The 19,345-nt window shown below is 40.5% G+C and overlaps 1 protein-coding gene and 1 pseudogene across 9 annotated transcripts in view; both read right to left on the bottom strand.

Annotated features, from left to right (window-relative positions):
- The window catches only part of LOC100695519 (zinc finger protein 2 homolog), a 41,259-nt gene extending 26,486 nt beyond the window's left edge, over positions 1–14,773 (bottom strand). The window contains exons 1-5 of one of the 9 annotated variants that reach the window (XM_025901216.1): positions 12,555–13,623; positions 11,283–11,711; positions 10,128–10,391; positions 6,982–7,449; positions 934–4,291 (exon numbers count right to left, since the gene is read on the bottom strand). In XM_025901216.1, coding sequence (XP_025757001.1) covers positions 4,227–4,291; positions 6,982–7,449; positions 10,128–10,391; positions 11,283–11,589 — 1,104 coding nt within the window. In that variant the 5' untranslated portion in view covers positions 11,590–11,711; positions 12,555–13,623 and the 3' untranslated portion in view covers positions 934–4,226. The other 8 variants (XM_025901214.1, XM_025901213.1, XM_025901208.1 and 5 more) reach the window with 8 other exon arrangements.
- LOC106096944 (tripartite motif-containing protein 16-like) lies at positions 13,656–17,402 on the bottom strand (annotated as a pseudogene).
- Positions 17,403–19,345: the final 1,943 nt, after the last annotated feature.

The following is a 19,345-nucleotide window of genomic DNA, read 5'->3' as shown; positions in this document are numbered from 1 at the left end:
CTATCATTTGCAACAACAACAACAACAACAAAAACTATTATCAGCTTCAGGTTGCCAGTTTCTTGCTCTACTATCCTTGGTTTGCAACTTGCAGTATTACAATTTTCTGGCACCAGGATGCCAGTTTGCCTTCTTTCACAAATGTAGCAGCAAGCTTTCCCCACTGGGATGCCAGTTTCCCTGATTCTACCCACCTTCATAAAATATAACAGTGCATATTTCTGGCACCGTGTTGCCAGTCTTCTTCCCCATATCGTTCATTTGCAAACACAACAGTAAACGTTCCTTACACTGGAACGCCAGTTTCTCAGTTTTGTCCCTTCCTCCGCAAATGCAGTAACAAATCCTTCTGGTACAGGGGTGGCATTTTCTCTGCCATCTATCCTTCCTTCGCAATGCACCAGCAAACCCCCTGGCAACAGGATGCCAGGTTCTCTATCCTCGATCGCTCCTTTTAAAACATTTGAAGCACATAATTCCTCTAAGCGTCCCTTCACTTCTCATATGCTTTTTCTAAAGATTTGTAATGTGCTGAATATGAATGCGTATATTCAGCATGTTACGGCAGACCAGATGACATGTTCATGCTTTTCAGAATACTTTTATTCACACTTTTGTTTGCTGTTCACTCCAGACTGGCTGCAGCTTCTCAGCTCAGCTACACACATCACTAACAAGAACAACAACAGACAAAAAGCAGAGCTTGTTATGCTGGTGAGGTGTGATTGTAGATGACGTGCAGGTGATTCCATCTCCCCTGCAGCAGCACCGCAGACCACACCCCGCCACAGGTATAATTTAAACTCCCATGATTATCAGCCATAAAAACAAATTCAGATTTATATTGCATAAGGCAGGGGTTCTCAGACTTTTTTCTTCATTCCCCATGTGGCAGGACGAAATACTTTCACACCCCATGTAAACAAAACAATGACAGAAAAGCCTAGCTGCAACTTTATTTAGACAATAAACTCATTCACAGTGAATCCTTAAGTATTATTTGTTTTAACTTTCATTTCAAACAACTATTTGTAACTTTCATCACTAGACTGCTTCATTAGTCTCCACCACTTCTTCAAAAAAGCAACAAATTAAGCAGAATGTGAACATTGAAAAATGGAAAAATAAACATGGAAAAATAGAGTTCAGTCTTATAAAAAAAAAAACCCAACAACCCAGAAACCTGTGAACAGAGATGAAAAATATCTAACTTAGTGAGAGTTTAATACTATTCACTCTTAGTGGCTGCAGTGAGCCTGTTTTTGACTGCAGAGCTGTGGCATGGAGACAGGATTTATTTCCCTTGCGTCGGGAGCATTTGCTGGGCAGGGCGAGCAGATCCAGTTGAATCCGCCTCCATTACAACCAACTAGACGTGGAAGTATTGAACTGCTTTTGTGAAAAATGAGTGTTGTTACATTGCCATTCAGTTTGTGGGTTACAACAGAAAATGATACATATACTGTCCTCATGTTATTGGACGGGATTATTTCAATAAACCAAGGACTTTTTGACTGATAATTATTTGTATTCTTCTGTACAGAGCTAAAACCTCCAACATTTCAGGAGTAGTTAGTCATAATAAGAGGTGTTCGTAGACTAAAAATCAAGAGTGTGGGATACTGTTTGTCTATGATTTAGACAGGTGGAACAAATTGTGGCAGGATCAGCCTGATATTATTTCTACCCCTATAACTTCACTGTATAAAGAGCAAACATCTCCAAAATTTCAGTAGTTAGTCGTTGTAAGAAGTGTTTGTGAACCAAAAATCAAGAATGCGGGATACTGTTTGTCTGTGATTTCGACAGAAAAACGCGACCTGACACATAGACATAGACAAACAGGCACATACATACTTGAGACTGATTCGGGGCAATCAGGTTGAGGATTTAAGGCCTCCTCAGACTCTCCTTCACTGCCAGTTTGTCAACGACCTCATGTTGGTATTGACTCTACGGCTTTTTACGCTCTTGCCACTTTTTCCTTGTTAACCTTGGTTTCATGTGCTTCAGATTTCCTGGACCTTCTTTGCTATCACCCTCAACCTCAGCTCTCCTTGGATTATATTCATATTCAGGAAGAATACAAGGACCCTCCCCTGCCTGCCCTCCAGCCTCACTCACCACCTTGGACACAGCGGAACTCCGGTCTGCCAGCCTTTCCACTACTCCTCTGGACTATCACTGCCTCTCCCTCAAAGCGAGGTTCACGCCGGTCACCAGTAAGTGCTATCAGTCAGTTTCACTTCTGCTAGGATACCCTGCACCTGCCGCCTTCTTAACCCTGTTCTCTTTTCTTCCCAGACGCAACCGCTCTGTTCCCGTCGCAACCTGCTAAATCCCTGTTCACCCCCCACTGACCCACGGCTACATCGTTAGCAACACCTTGTCACGTATTCACTTGTTGACTAAACAATAAACACTGCAAAACGTTTGAGCCGTCTCTGTTTGTGGTTATCTGCAATCGAATCCAATTTAGCTATCGGCCCGTGGCCATTGTGACAAATACACAGTTTGTAACACATGTGGCAAGACCACAAACCTTATCAAACACAAACAAAAGTAAATCATAACACAGAAGTGTCTTCAAATTAGCCTGTAGGGGGAGGTGAACAGTCACTGTGTTGTTCTTAACTCCCCTATTCAGAGGTGCAACATTTCTGCTGGGTAGTAATAATAACTACAGAAATACCAATAAACAACACAGCAGATCACATGTTCTAACGTCTTTCTTATAATTTCTGTTGTGTTCAAAAGAGCTTGGATTCAACAACATCACCTCATCTATGCTGAGACATTACAGAGACCTGCAAAAAAACAAGGAGACCAACCAAGGTGGACCAAGCTCAGGTAAGTAACAGGATGTGATGATAAAACAGTATACAAACATAAGATTAGATACATTTCTGTTACACAACTTTATTTATATTTGATTTTAATTAGTTGGACATATATTATCTGACGTTAAGGAGTGGGACTAGTTTTTCATGGCCCTCCTTCCCCCTTTTCACCTCATATTAGTGGAAGGGGAGACACAGCTAGCACCCAATGAGGTCATCCCAAAATCACGTTCCCAGTTCCTCTTCTTGCCATCTGCCCTTATTTACTAGAATGCTGTCAACATTCATTTAAAATGTAAGTGACTCTCTCAGTTATTGATTTTTTTTTAAATGGTGTGTGTGCAGACTGAGGTGTGGGCCGTAGCTGTTTTTCCTTTCTTTTTTTTCTCTTCTCCAGCTCAGCCAATCACAGGCCAGCAGTCTGTGGCTAAAGGAATGGCCAAAGTTCTGTTTCACATCACAGCAGAAAGCGAGGATGAGCTCACACTCAAGGTGTGTGAGGAGCCATAAGTATTTAGACACAAACACACTGTAGTCTTGCCTCTGTACACTTTAAAAGTGCTGATTTTAAACATAATCCCTCCTTCACTGGCACTGATACCTCTGTAGACTTCATGTTGACAGTTCCAGTAATCTGACGAGTTTCTCCTTGGATAATGAGAGAACAGGCCTCACCTGGTCATGAAACTATCAGTAACTATTCAGGTATTTTTAAGCCTCACAAAATTGGCTTAAAAATAGAAAAAGTATAAAAACAGTGGTTAATCCAGTGTTTTTGTTAAACGCCTTAAATTAAGGCTAAAAGACTGCACTTCAATCACATCTTGACTGGTTGATTTCAAATCCACTCTTGCCTAAAAACTACATTTCACTTTTGTGATGAGGGAAATCCTGAAACAGCTGATGTGGGTTGTTGCCGCTCTATAAAACAGGCGGGAGGTTTGGAACTGGAAACCTCCAGCCTGTCGATGCTACAGGGAGTGCTGGTGCTCCCACGGACACGCACATGAATCTGATCCAGTGTTTGTGAGAAAAACTGAATGTTTTAAAGGAATACAATCAACTCAGGGTATGCTGGAGATTTGATAACTTATTTGAAGTGACTGTGGTCATGACATCTACGCACTGGATGATTAAGAGGTGGATTTTCCTCTCAGGGTCCAGGGGTGGATCTAGAGAAATTTTCTTAGGGTGGTAAAATCAAAGCCTTTTTTTTTCAAACACATAAGCAGTTGGTTACATATGGTTAAAATGATTCAACTGTAGTAAGTATACATGCTTTTCATATAAATATAGTCTATAACTTAAATATTTTCTGTTACCCACATAATTAAACATTTTAGTTATATAAAACATGTGAGCTTTGATTGAAGGAAGAACTCCCTTTTAGCAGGAAGAAACTTCTGGCAGAACCAGGCTCAGGGAGGGGCGGAAGACAGGATAAAGACATGCTGTGGAAGAGAGACAGAGATTAATAACAAGTATGATTCAATAAAGAGAGGTCTGTTAGCACATGTTGAGTGAGAAAGGTGACTGGAAAGGAAAAACTCAATGCATCATGGGAATCCCCGGCAGCCTACGTCTATTGCAGCACAACTAAGGGAGGATTCAGGGTCACCTGGTCCAGCCCTAACTATATGCTTTAGCAAAAAGGAAAGTTTTAAACCTAATCTTAAAAGTAGAGATAGTGTCTGTCTCCCGAATCCAAACTGGAAGCTGGTTCCACAGAAGAGGGGCCTGAAAACTGAAGGCTCTGCCTCTGCCTCCCATTCCCTGCAGTGAACTAGTTTTTCAGCATCACTCTGAGACAGGATATTTCTAATTTTAGAGATGTTGCTCAAATGGAAGAAAGCAGTCTTACATATTTGCTTAATATGTGTGTTGAAGGACACGTCTTGATCAAAGATGACTCCAAGGTTCCTGTTAGTATTACTGGAGGCCAAGGTAATGCCATCCAGAGAAAGAATCTGGTTAGATACCATATTTCTAAGATTTTCAGGGCCGAGTGGCAGGACAAGAGATGAGAGACGAGTCCACTGTCAGAGGCCATAAATAGATCATTTGTAACCTTCACTAAAGCTGTTTCTGTGCTGTGATGAGCTCTGAAACCTGACTGAAACTCTTCAAATAAGCCATTCCTCTGCAGATGATCTGTTAGCTGTTTGACAACTACTCTTTCAAGGATTTTTGATATGAAAGGAAGGTTGGAGATTGGCCTATAATTAGTTAAGACAGCTGGGTCTAGAGATGGCTTTTTAACCCTCTAGGGTCCAGGGTATAATTGGCCGTTTTTGACTACTTTTGAGTTTTCCTCTATATTTCACCTTTAAAAACGCTTTATCTTGCCTTGTTTGGTCATTTTTTTCAGCACGACCTCAAATATTTGAAATCTGAGTTATTTTTTTCCATTTTGGCATATTATATAAGCACAAATCATCTAAATTCAGAAAAAAAATTCAAAATCCAAGTAGAAAAAAGTTATATTTTTTACTGTAAAACCCACAAACATGTTTAACGAATCATTTTCATAACTTGAAATGCAAATAGAAATTGTACATTTCTAAAAATTCTGCACATGTTTTGCAAACAACAAAGTTACATGTTACTATTCACCTAAAAATGCAGCCAAGGCCTCAGGTGTTTTTTAATATAACCATTTAAATCTATTTACAGAACAATCAGGTGTGCTGCATTAAAAAAGAAGGCACACAAATTATTTGTGCCAGTCCAAAAAAAATAGTTTGTGTTCAGTATAAGACAGAGGAGAACACCACAGGCCTAAACCCTGCAGGTCTGACAGAAGGGTGTATCAGTCCTGTTTTCCATGTGGGAACAGCGTTTACACTGGAATCTGCCTTTGGTGGCTTTTTGGAGCAAATGTGACATTCAGCAGTATAACTAACACACAATACAAAACAATAACTACACAACACACTAACTATAGGCTCCAAACACACTAAACGTCACTAATCTCTCACATATGAAAACTCGCTCTCTCTCTTTCTTTCGCTCGCCCGCTTTCCATCGCAGGTGTCCCTCCTAAAACTTCCCCTTCTCCCTAAACAAATGTCACATGTTGCCATATCAGTTTTTTGATTGGCTGACATGGTAAACTCTAACACCAATATGGAAGGGGTGTTTTTTCTTTTTCTTTTTTCACTCGCAAGCGGAGAGTGTTTGCTAGCGCTGTCCGTAGAAAACGCAGTTTTTACTGTTCTTCCCGCTGTAAACACCACTGTTTTTTTCATAAAAAAACATCACGTGTATTTTTTTTTAATCATAACTCTGGTTTTACGTGGCCCATTGAGACAATTCAAAAATTGGTATATAGTTTGAAGTTCGCATTTTCGACCCAATGGAGACTCTGAGTCGCTGCATCATCTTAAATTGGTCATGTGATTTTGATGCACCGGCACATCCGTCAACCCCAGAGGGTTAAGGCAAAGGAGGGTGGGACTGACAAGATGTACTGGGGACTTCCCCCTTCAAGCATGAAATTTGGTATTTGATACTTTTGCTTCCTGACAAGAATAAACACAATTTTTGACTGTTGTTCAATTTTGTGAATTTTTATTTTGACAAAAACTCACTTTAGCAAAGGATTAAAACTATTAAATAGAACGAAACGTGAGATCAGTTTCCCTGATACAATTAATAGAATAATGTCATAAACTGAACAAACAACACTGAGAGTTCTTTACTGCTCTGGAAAAAAATAATCACTTGAATATGGATTATCTTGTAATTCAAGTGTTCACCAATGACTCACAGCTGTCCCACATTCTCTAAATATGAACATTTTAACCAGGATGAATTCGCATGTGCTTCTTTAATTGCGATCTCTGAACAAATCTTTTCCCACAGGTGCTACAAGAATATGGTTTCTCACCTGTGTGAATTCTTGTGTGTTTTTTGAAAGCTGATAAGTCAGTAAATCTTTTCCCACAAGTGCTACAAGAATATGGTTTCTCACCTGTGTGAATTCTCCTGTGTGTTTTGAACGCTGATGGATCAGAAAATCTTTTCCAACAGGTGCTACAAGAATATGGCTTTTCACCTGTGTGAATTCTCATGTGTTTTTTTAACGCTGATGAGTCAGAAAATCTTTTCCCACAGATGCTACAAGAATACGGTTTCTCACCTGTGTGAACTCTTAGATGTACAGTCATTCTGTATTTATCAGGTAAAGTTTTTCCGCATACATCACATTGAACAGACTTGTTTTTTGTGTCCGTTCTACTTGGACTTCTCTTTCTGTGATGTCTGTTCTTTAGCTCCGTATGTCTAGAAGATCCTGAGTCCACATGCTGGCTTTCTTCGTGATCTCGGCTCCCTGCTCTAGAAGAGCTGTGAGGAAGGAGCTGCTCACTTTTTGGTTCTGGTTCACTGTGGGAACTTTCCTCATAAGCGGGTGTCACCATGAAAGTATCAGCCTCCTGCTTCAGTCCAAGCTGCTCTCCCTCCTGACTGCTGCAGAGCTCCTCCTGTTCCTCTTTAATCTTTGGAGGCTCTGGGTCCTCCTGGTCCAGACTGGAGTTCCTCTCCTGGTTACAGACCTGCTGGTCTGTAAGAACCTCTTCTTCCTCAAAACCATCCTGCTGTACAACATCTGAAGGCACAAAGGAGAAAAAATGACAGCAAAACAAACATTTGAGAAAATATTTACTGGTCTGAACCTTTAGCAGGTCTCTACATAGTGAGCATGTTGCTCACATATACCACTGAAATTTAAAGTGTACAAATGTACAAGTGTACAAATTATTCAGGCACTGATGCAAATGTTTAGTTCTAACATTCTTATTTGCAAAGGTCAAATTTCAAATTCATATGTGAATATCTGTGACATATGAAATAAATAGATGTTTTTTGTCAAATGAATGTGTATGTCTGGATTGGCTACAGTTATAAGAAGGCATGCTAGGGCAGAGCTCTATTATATAGGGGTAAACATTGAACATTGGCTTGAAATGCCATAAAAAATCTCTTCTTGTCTGATAAATCTAAGTTTAGAAATTCTGAATTCCATATTTTCCAAAACAGAATAGAAATATTTATTCATAGTTACCCATGTTGGAGTCAAATGTTAAATGTCGTCATTGTGTTACTTAAATTTGTAAGTCTTAGTTCAAGCAGCAGGATCAAAGACATTCCTTTGTCTCTGACCACCTCTCCAGCCAATTTATTGGTGGGGGAGGCTATAGTGTTTCATTATAGGGACCATCCTATGTTAAGGTTGTGTTTTTTGGTTAGTAAACTTCCTGCATTTATGACCCTTTTGTGGGCAGGAGGACACACAAGCGCACCCCCAAACACAAACACACATACATTCTTGCACATGCATATACATACACACACGTGCACACATAGTTATTTGGATAAAAGTTGTATGGGCTCAAAATGTGGTCATAAATATTTTGTACTTGTAAATCAGGATTTGTATGTGTAAAAAGAATTTGTGTGTGTGTAGAAAAGATTTGTGTGTGTGTAAAAAAGATTTGTGTGTGGACTTAGCCAAAAAAACCCCTGCAAGTTACAAGTATGAATTTCGACCCTATTTTTCTTCCTTTCATCTGATTGGTCAATGTCATGTCAATCACAAATGTAACAATCCAATCAGAGAACAGATGGGTTTGGCTGTCGGAGGGGCGCTTTTTTGAACCCATATAACCATAAAGTTGCCACTGTTGTACTTAAATCTGTAAATCTTGTCCTAAACTGCATATTTAGATGTTTTTCTGTTCCTCCCCTACACACCTAAGATGGTGGGGAAGGCAATTAGCTATAGTGTTTTAACTTCAGACATTTCATGAAAGATTCTGGGTTTCCTTATTTGGTAAAGAATGTTTACTTCCTGCCCTTTATAGGCTCACCTGTGTTTGTATATGGTGGACCATTGAAGGGGTTAAACTGTATACAAGGGTGAGGGGAGACGACCCTTTGTGATCAGAAGACAGTGCCTTTAACTTTTATGACCATATGGGTTTTACAATGGGTGATGCTTATGCTCACGGAATAAAAAGGCTGCAGGGAAGGCTGGTTCTTTGAAGTTGTCTGGGATTGGGCAGGAGCTCTGAGCTCCAAGACCTTGATCCGATCGGCTTCCATTGTAAGTTAAAATTTATCGAGCTGTCTTGTTTTGTTCATGGGAATAAGTCTCTGAATCAGTGGGGCCTGCAAGCACAGACCTATCATTTATTTGGTACTTCAGAGCCGGATCCCAACAAATGGCTTTCCACCGAGGAGGGGAGGGGACACACCAAAGTCTGTTGACAGCCACGACGCCGCACGCACAGTGCCTTTAACTTCCCTTTAAAATGGATCGAGCTCTGTCTTGCTTTGTTCAAGGGAATAAGTCTCTGAACCAGTGGGGCCTGCAAGCACAGGAATCGAGTGAAAAAGCTAAAGATATTTAGTCAAAATTGACATTTTTAGTATATTAATACGGCCAATTAAAGATATAGGAAATTTCATCCACCTACCTACTTAGGAGTAGAGTAACTGATGTCGTTAAGGGGTTATAGTCGGATGCAAGAATATTCTTAATTAACAGAGTTAATTTCAGACCCAGATAAGGAAACCCATGTACAGATTGCAGAAAGGGAGTGTTGATTGGGGGATTTTTTCAATTATTTTTATTCAAAAAATCATACTTTGGACATGTTAAAATTTATTTTGTAACCAGAAAATGTACTAAATATATTGATAAGACTTGATGGTATTGATTTGTTTAAGTTGGTGCAAAACAGGATCACATCATCAGTATATAGAGCAATACGACGGTCAATATTGCCTACTTTAACTGCTGATGTTTTTATGAATTGAACTGACATTGCAAGATGCTCAATTGCCAAGGTGAACAAGAGAGGTGACAAGGGGGACCCTTGTCTAGCTCGGTGGAGTAGTGTAAATGGTGCGGAAAAATGACTGTTAGTTAAAATCTCTGCTTGAGGATTGGAGTATATCAGTTGAATCCATTTAAAAAAATCTGTTTCCAATACCAAACTTTTTTGGAACTTCAAATACAAACGGCCATTCCATCCTGTCAAAGGCTTTTTCAGCATCCACTGAAATTGTCTCTGCCCTTTTTTCTCATAAATGATATTCATGACCCTCCGAATATTGCGCAAAGTCTTGGGCTTTGCGCTGGGAAGAGGGGGGAGAGGCGTCCACACATGGTGGAGTCAAACCCAGGACCTTGTTGCTGTGAGCCAACAGTGCTAACCACTGTTGCACTGTGACTGCTGTGAGTCATATTCAATGTTATAAAGACATCACAGTCTTACATACCTATTCTGTATAGCTTTATCTCAGGTTTCCAGATGGTCTCCATCTGTCTGAGCTGCTCTTCATCAGTCCAGACAATAATGCCTTCAGACTCCTGCTTCAGTCCAAGCTGCTCTCCCTCCTGACTGCTGCAGGGTTCCTCCTGTTCCTCTTTAATCTGTGGAGGCTCTGGGTCCTCCTGGTCCAGACTGGAGTTCCTCTCCTGGTTAAAGACCTGCTGCTCATCCAGACCCTCCTCTTCCTCACAGTCATGTTGTCGTGGGAGGTCTTGAGGAACAAAGAAACACGAGAATATAATCACTAATGTGTTGATACATAAACTCAAAATGTTTTTAAAAGCATGAATCAAAACCTGAATAAATGCTGATCAGCCTGTCATATGACCAATTATGAGACACACACACTGTTAAGAAATAAATATATATTCTTAATGCTTATTTTCTGATTATATTGTTTTATGTATAAGAGAGGGCCAGCTTTGAGTTTGAGCTAAGAGTACTGACAGGAAACCGCATGCTTTTGCAGAGCACAGGAGAGAGAATGTGAAACTAAGTAGAGTGTTTGATCGAAACTTAAAGTGTGTGTGACGTCTAGAAGTATATAAATAACCTGGCTTCCTGTTTCTGCTTGAGACTATAGCTGATGTTGTCTCTCTGCTCAGTCTCCATATTCCGGAATATGTAAAATTAAAGATCATTTTTTGAGTTGGACCACTTTGAGCCGTGTCTTTCTTTGCCGTAAAGAATACAATGAACTGAATTTTATAACACACACACACAGTGAAATAGTTGTGCACACTCACAGCTACACGCTAACATGTTAGCATTGAAGCTCCTCACTGTGAGCAAAGACACAAAGTTCACCAAACTAAACTGCAGGGTGACACCATGGAAACATCACTGTGTGAAATCCTTCTTTAAATGAAGCTTCACTTCAACTTCAGAGAAGTCTGTTAACAACTTGTTAAATGTGTTTTCTGCTGACATCTAACTAGATCTTTACTGCACAGTCTCAGTGTTTACAGAGGATCTAAAACACTGATGCCTGATGTACTCAACAGTGGAATCTGTCAGCACTGTTAAATAACATCTTCTAGTAAAGTCAGTCACACTGAAGAATCTGAGCTTGAACAGCACAGAGTTAAAAACACGTCCATACCTATGATGTGTGAGTTTCTGTCGGGTTTCCGGCTGATATCCAGCAGTCTGTGCTGACGGTTGGTCTCCTCCTCATACTGGACGATGGTTTTTTGAACCTCTGAGAAGATTTCTTCACAAACAGCAGTTAGTCTCTCCTTGATGAACTCTCTCAGATACTGAACTGAACTCATTGCTGCTTCAACTCGGGCTGGACGGATCGATACAAGCATCGATGAAGTGATACAGACGTTGGTGTCAGATCCACACTGACGTGAGGGGATGGATACTTCAGTTTGTGTCTCTCCTCTAAGTTCAGTCCGCTTCATCAACAGCAGCCATGTCTGCACACACACCGCTCCTCTACCACAGTAGTGCTGTCCTCCTCCGTTCTTCTTCGGGGCTTGATGGCGTTTGACAAATCAGCTTACAGGTGTATTAATCCTGCCTACTGGAATGGAGTGTGGACAGGAGAATAGCAGGAAAAACAAGGATAATTATATTCTTTTATTAATCTTATAATTCAATAGTACAATTTGCCATTTACTGCTAAAATTGTCGTTTGTGCTCCTTCTGTTTTAAAGATATTAATGAAAATGTAAAGGTCAAAAGGTCAACCAGCCCCCTCCCACATTATCCAAATCAAACAAAATTGATGTCAAACATTTGTGCTACGTTTGTGCTGCAACATACTTTGCTTGTGCTGCTATCATTTAAAATATATTAATAAAATAAGGTCTTGATGCATGCTTAATCATGCAGGTAAGTAGATCTCAAAAGGTTGATTCTGTTCATCAGACAGCTGGGCCAGTATATCGCTGACCTGTTGAAACGTCATGCTTCATCCCGAGCACATAGTTCTTCAGGGCACAAGTTACTGTTGCTCCCATGTACTAGGTTCCAAACCCGTGGGGATCAGGCTTTTCAGGCACCAAGGCTGTGGAACTCTCTATCGTTGTCGTTACGCTGCCAAGACTCATCTACAAACAAGCTTATATTCGGTAAAAGGACTAGATGTTGTAGTCCCTGATAATGCTTTTGATTGTTTAATTTAATTTAATTTAATTGTGAAGCACTTTGTGATTTTTATCTGTGAAAAGTGATATATAAATACATTTTACCTGCTTACTTGATGTCTTTTATGTGGCAGCATGTTATAGAGTCGTGTGTCTTTATCTTGCTGAACCACATCCCTACAAACACTCATCAGGGATCCGTTTCTCAGTATTTTAGCACTCTTAATCTCCCTACAGGCGTATTTATCGGTGTTGTAGCTGAATCTGGTTCCACTCACCGAACGACGACCGTCTGGAGACGATTTTATGATCACTTTAAATCCGTCCTCAGTGTCTCGTTGTCACGGTTACACTGCGCTCACTGTCCGTTTCCTCCACATTACAGGTTTACTTTCACTCTGCTTGTCGTTCTCCTTTTCCGTTTGTTTTTTGTTTGTTTGTCTTATTATGTCTTATCTCACCGCTACATCGCTCACCATCCACTTCTATTCTCATTTCACTTCCTGAAACGTCACTTCCCTCTGCCGTCTGCTGTCCATTCACAGCCCGTTAGGTCAACTTAGAGCCCCTCCCCCTACACTCCTGACTGAGCAGACACCTTTGTTTGTTTGTTTGTTTGTTTTTTTTTGGTTTCCAAAACTTATAGAGACAGTTTAAACAGGTCCGTACAACAAATCTGCGACATGTTGTAAGACACTTGCTTAACCTTATTATTGATACAATATTTATCACAGGTCCTCCATGCATTCTTCTGCTGTATATCATTAAATAAGGAAGAGCAGCAGTGTTTGGAAGCAGAGACAGTAACATAATTAATTATATTACTAATATTATTCTTTGAACATTTTTCTTTCACATCATTATCACAAATATATAAAGCTGTGATCAATTTTTCTTTCAGTCTCTCTGCTCATTTTAATGTTTGCTCCAGGTTCATTTGTGTGTAATCATTTTCTCACATATGAATTCAGATCAAACTCACTGAGTTCAACATGAACGTCCTGCTAGCAGAAACTAAAATTAGCGCAAAAACAGCAGGAATATTTGAAACATGGTGGATGTGTTGCAGACGAGTAAGAAGCAGAAATCTGCCTAAATTTTATTGGAGTTTTATTATTTTTTATTTTAAACCATAATGTTTGCTGATATCATGCCCCTGTTGTTTGCTCTCATCAATGTTCTGTTTTTAACTGGTTTTCACGTCTGGTCCAGGTATTCTTCATCTAAACATCAGAAACCTTTGTTCCAAACTAGGCTTTTTGAAAGCATCAGATACCAAGTAACTATCTACCATGATTTTAATGAGTCTTCTGGCAACAGATTTGAACTGGGACTGGTTATCTTATGTACTGAGAGAAGAAATCAATACTCACTACAGCTCACTTTTAGATTTTATTTGTTCTCCTCCAAAGACTGGATTGTAAAACTGAAATGCCTAAAAGGAAAATTCCTGCCAAATCTTCTGAAATTCAAACAAAGCAGTTCAAGTAGTTATCAAGTAGAAACCTTTCATCTAAAAATGGCTTTAAATAATTTTACTCTAAATACAATAACTGATTGTTAGTAGCACAATTACATAATCATAAAAAATGCCCATAAATGTAAGTACAATTTGAATCAGTGCAATATTAGCTCAGCTTCTAAAATGTAAAGCCTCATTTAGAAACTACACAAGTACATATAATGGTCAGGGATCAACATGACCCTGTCTTCTCTATTTGACTTTAATCAACTCTGCAGTGGCTCCATAATCTAAAAGCCAAAGTCCAGCATAGAGCGGCTGAGTGAATGTGGTCTGGACTCTGTGGAGGAGAGTCATGGTTTCAGAGACGCTGTAGAAAGACAGAATACCTGCTCTGTGATCCAGGTACACTCCTACTCTGGAGGAACGAGGACCTGAGAGGACAGTTTGGACTTTGTTGTGAAAGAATTTGTAACTGTTTGTACCACAATATCATGTCCAAGATTTGTCATTGTATCCAAATAAACATTCATCTGACCACCCTGCCCTGATGATATTCTTGTATGTGACTGCTACCCAAACTGCTCCCCCTCTCCACTCCACCTCCCAGTAACAACGTCCAGTCAGACTCTCTCTACTCAGGACCTGATAATATACAGTGAATCTGTCTGGATGATCAGAATAAGACTGTAGTTGTTCCATAAATGTTACTTTTCTGTTCCCCTCAGATAATAACAGATGTGTGTATGCTGTGTTTGGATCCAGTGTGATTTCACGTGAATATTTTAAGAATCCAGCTCTGGTCTTTGGCTCTGGTGACAGTAAAACATCCACTTCAGTGACTGTCAGTGAGATGTTTGTCCATTCCTCTCTCAGAAGGTCCTGTAGTATATTTCTAGTTTCTGACACAGCTGCTGTCACATCCTCAAAGTACCTCAGAGGACGAATATTGATGCTGGATGAGTGTGTAGACTCACTGAGTGCTGACAGTGAGGGGTAGTTGTGTAGAAACTGGTTGTGATCCTCTGTGTGTGAGAGCTGCTCCAGCTCGCCGTCTTTCCTCTTCAGCTCAGCGATCTCCTGCTCCAGCTTCTCCTGAAGCTCTTTGACTCGACTCACTTCAGTTTCCTGCTGGGATCTGACCTGCTGCTTCACATCAGAGCTTCTTTTCTGGATGAGACGGATCAGCTCAGTGAACATCTTCTTACTGTCCTCCACTGTTTTATCAGCAGAGCCATTGATGGCCTCCACCTCCTGTTGAAGCAGCTTCACATCTTTCTCTCGCTCCTGGATTCTCTGCTGGATGTTTAGTCGTCTCACCTCGAGCTCCTTCTGCTTCTCAGTCCTTTCTGTTGCAGCTGGGACTGTTTCATGGCCTTTATGTGCATCTGTTTTGCAGAGATAACAGATACTCTGCTGATCAGTACGACAGAAAATCTTCATCACCTCATCATGACGAGAGCAGATGTTCTCCTGGAGCTTCTTGGAGGGGGCCACCAGCTTGTGTTTCTTTAATGGAGCTGCATCATAGTGAGGTTGGAGGTGTTTCTCACAGTAAGAGGCTGGACAAGATAAACAGGACTTGATGGCTTTCAGTTTCCTCCCAGTGCAGACATCACAGGCCACATCTTCAGGTCCAGCATAGCAGTGATCAGCTGGAGCAGCTTGGAGTCCAGTCTTCTTCAGCTGCTCCACTAAAGCTGCTAACATGATGTTTTTCTCCAGGACAGGCCTCGGTGTGAAAGTCTTCCTGCACTGAGGGCAGCTGTGGATTCCCTTCCTGTCCTCTTCATCCCAGAAACTTTTAATACAGTTCATGCAGTAGCTGTGTCCACAGGTTGTAGTCACCGGATCCTTCAGTAGATCCAAACAGATGGAACAAGAGAAGGTTTCTCGGTCCAGCTGAACTCTTTTCTGTGCCATTTCTCCGCTCAGTGTCAGTGACTGTGTGAGTTTCTGTTCTGTAGAAGTGAAACTAGTCTGAGCGCTGATCTCAACAACATGTGTTTCTGCCGATAATGTCAGCTCTTACACTTCACCACAAAGTGCAAATCTGAAGGGCAGGGAACGAGGAAACACGTGGACAGAGAGGAGGTGCTGTGTTTAAGAGCAGAAAGAAGAGGGAGGGTTATCAGGCTGTGCTTCACTCCAGGAAGAGGAGCAGTTTGAGAGCGATACTGTGTGTTTAACCCTTTTTATTTACCGCTCAGCTCAACTTTTAAGCTTGTTAACACTTTCTTCTATTTAAGTTAATAAACAAAATAAACATGAACAAAGAAATACAATATTAATGAACAGTGAACATAAATTTCCCATGGCTGTTGTCACATGACCAGCTTCTAGGCAGGCATAGTCTGCTGTATTAATGAAATCATATATACAACAGGGTTAGGTTAGCAGACATATGCTGGCTAGGATAACCCTGTTTTTTTTTATGATTGTCCAATTTTTTTATTTTTTTATTTTTTGCTTTAATAGTCAGTAAGAGATGTTGCTGTAGCAAGATGAGACCCAGATATTTACTTATTTATGTTATTTTATTTTTTTGCCTGTCCTCTCCGGCATTGTAGCAATCAGAATTATTGTTGGAAGGCCAAGAAAAATGCCCAGCAGATTTGTTTTCCTAAGTGGCCAGCACAGCTTTTGCTGTACTGTACTGTAGATTTTTATTAGGATTCTTCATTTTTTTATTGTACATTGTTACAATCAAAATGGACAGGACTGGGGTATGGGAAAGAAAAAGAGAAAGGAAACAGAAGTTGGGAAGAGAATCAACAGAAGGAAACTGAAAGAAAAATAGGAGAATAGAGATAGAGAGAGAAAAGACACTGACAATCTGCTTCAACACCTGCTGAAAAAAAAGAAAAGAAAAAGCCATGGGGTCCAGGCCCCACCAAGCACTCACCAGGACGGAGTCAATACACACCCAAGCAGCCAGCTCCGGACACTTAGAACCACCAATGCACCATCTCCTGCAGCGGCAGGGAAGCCTACCAGCCCAGACCCCGACCACCTGGCCAGTTCCTCCTTTCAGCACCTCTGACTCAGATTGAGAACAAAAAACGGGTGTGTTAAGACCCCATACCTCTCTCCGCCTGATTGATCTAATGTGGCAGCAGAGGCTGCAACAGGACGTCTATCTAACGGTATCCATATTGGTTAGAATTAAGATTATTTTTATGAAGACAGTCTTCTTGGTAATGCATAGGGCAGTGGGAGCCATGTGGACTGTATTCATTTCTGTTGTGACATTATCTAATTCACCCAATATGCAAACTAAAAGGGAGGCTGGAATGTTAAATTACAGACAACTTGATAAGCCTTCATATATCCGGTGCTAAAACCTCTGAACTGGTGGACAGAACCAAAGAGTGTGCATGTAATCATCAGCTGTATTCCCTTGACAGTGTGAACAGCTGTTGGAAAACATAAAACCCTGAACATCAGTTGACCTGTATAGTTCATTCTGTGTAGTATTTTGTATTGAATTAAATTAATATTGGGATTTCTAATCAGTTTAAAGGATTTAAACAAATCTGAGACCAGAGGTTTTGGTCTAAGCTGACTGATAGATCTGCCTCCCATTTTGCATTGGGGAATTCATCTATTTTGGAGAATGTCCTATATATTTTAGACAGTAACTTGGGGGTTTTGAGATAAAGGAATTGTACTACACTTGGTGGTGTTTGTAATTTAACTTAATTAGGCTTAAATTTCTTTTTAATTATAGATTTAATTTTTTCGATGTTCTAAAAATCTTTTTTTTTGTTAATCCCGTGTAGCATAACTAGTCTGTCAAACGGAATAAAGTCTATTCCTTCTAAGATATGTTCCAAGTATTTAATTCCTTTACAGCCTCAACCTGGGAAGTTAATCATATAATTTTTCTGTAGTATGTCAGGGATGAACCAAAAGTGTGTATGTTTGGGTGGAATTAATAAACAGTCAGCTATTTTTAGAAACTCCCAGATATCAGTTCCCCTTTCTGCTGTCAGAAAGGAGCTATTATTGATGCTTTTAAAGCATACATGTTGTTTGATGTTTGAGCTAATGAGTGGTAGGTCTGAAATCTCTATATTATTGCATGGTGCCTGTTCTACATCTAGCCAGGGCTCATCTAAGAGGGTATGTTTTAACCATCCTAAGATGAATTGTTGCAGGTTTGCTAAGAAGTAGAGCAGTGGGATAGAAGAGGAGTTATGAAAGGAGCAATTAATTGAGAGAACTGTAAATTTTAACCAATCTATCGAATAATCTGAAACTCTTGAGAAAGAATTTATATAATTACCTCAATGAGAGTGGTTTGTGAGTGTTGGAGAAAAAGTAATCATCTGCATAAAGACTGATTTTATTTTCTACTTTCTTGCATCTCATGCCCTTAATCACTATAGCCTGTGTAATTTTCAGATCAGTCTTCAGCTCAGGCATCAGCTCTATTTCCACTTTAGTCATTAGCTCTGTCACCAGCTCAGTTGCTCAGCCACCTGTTCAGTCACTTCCATCCTCTGCTGGAAGCTCTAGTAAGCTCATTCAGCCAGCAGGGGACTGCATCTTGCTAATAAATCCCGGACAGACTGTTTGCACTGCACAGCCCCAGCTGTTGCATCCTGAGCCAACTGTGTGCCTGTGCAGCTACAGTTGGCCCCGCCTCTCACAGAGGTCTCCGCACCTGCTGGCCCTGCCTTTGTTCCTGCTGGGGGTTCTAGAGAACTGCACCAGTTGCCTGTTCCTGCTGGAGGCCCAGGAGAGCCCCTCCAGCAACTTTCCTTGTCAGCTGGGGGTTCAGGAGAACCGCTCCAGCCTCATGCCACGTCAGCTTCAGTAGATCCAAACAGATCGAACAAGACAATTTCAGTGTGCCTAACTGATTTCCTCTCTGTGCCATTTCTCCTCTCAGCAGTTGTAATTGTGGGATGAGTTTTGACCTCTATAGGAAATAAAAGTAGCATACTTGCATTCTTTTCTGTCCCATTATCATACTGAGTTGTTGTGAATTTACCTCCTACTTTACACTTTATAATGACCACACTAATCCTTGAGCTGAAGTTGGGGATGGGGAGGAACCAGGAAATAGGTGAATGTACTGGTAAAACTGGATCCTCTTTCTGAGAAAAGGATGGTGTTACGGGTTCGAAATTGAGGACGAGAGTAAAACAATGATGGTCCAGAAGAGGTCAATCAAACAATTGATTTTAATGAATGCACGCCGCGTGGAGAGGTGTAAACTGCAAAACAGTTGTACATCTCTGCCCAAAATACACTCTAGATTGCTTTTATAACATCAGGGTATTGTAACGCCCCTTCTTGCGTTTACAAGCACATAATTTGCATGTACAGAACATTCATGTATTTTAAGAATTAAATGCAAACACAGAGGTTCCTCCTTGTGGCATACTCTTCCGAACATGGTGATGACCTAAGGCCTTTGAGGTCACCATGGACTGGACATCCTTCCGTCACCTGTAACTAAGCAAACTCAAATGCAACAAGAAGCTGAATACATTCAGGCCTTTGCTCAGCTACTTTTTTACTATACCAATATACTCAGCATATGAGTTATGATACATATATATTTAACTCAATCATTTTAAAGTAGTTATAACTGCA

Source organism: Oreochromis niloticus, linkage group LG3, assembly GCF_001858045.2.
Source record: "Oreochromis niloticus isolate F11D_XX linkage group LG3, O_niloticus_UMD_NMBU, whole genome shotgun sequence".
In the NCBI taxonomy this organism is placed as follows: Eukaryota; Metazoa; Chordata; class Actinopteri; order Cichliformes; family Cichlidae; genus Oreochromis; species Oreochromis niloticus.
Note: the sequence above shows the minus strand (reverse complement) of the source record. Positions and strands in the feature narration are given on the sequence as shown.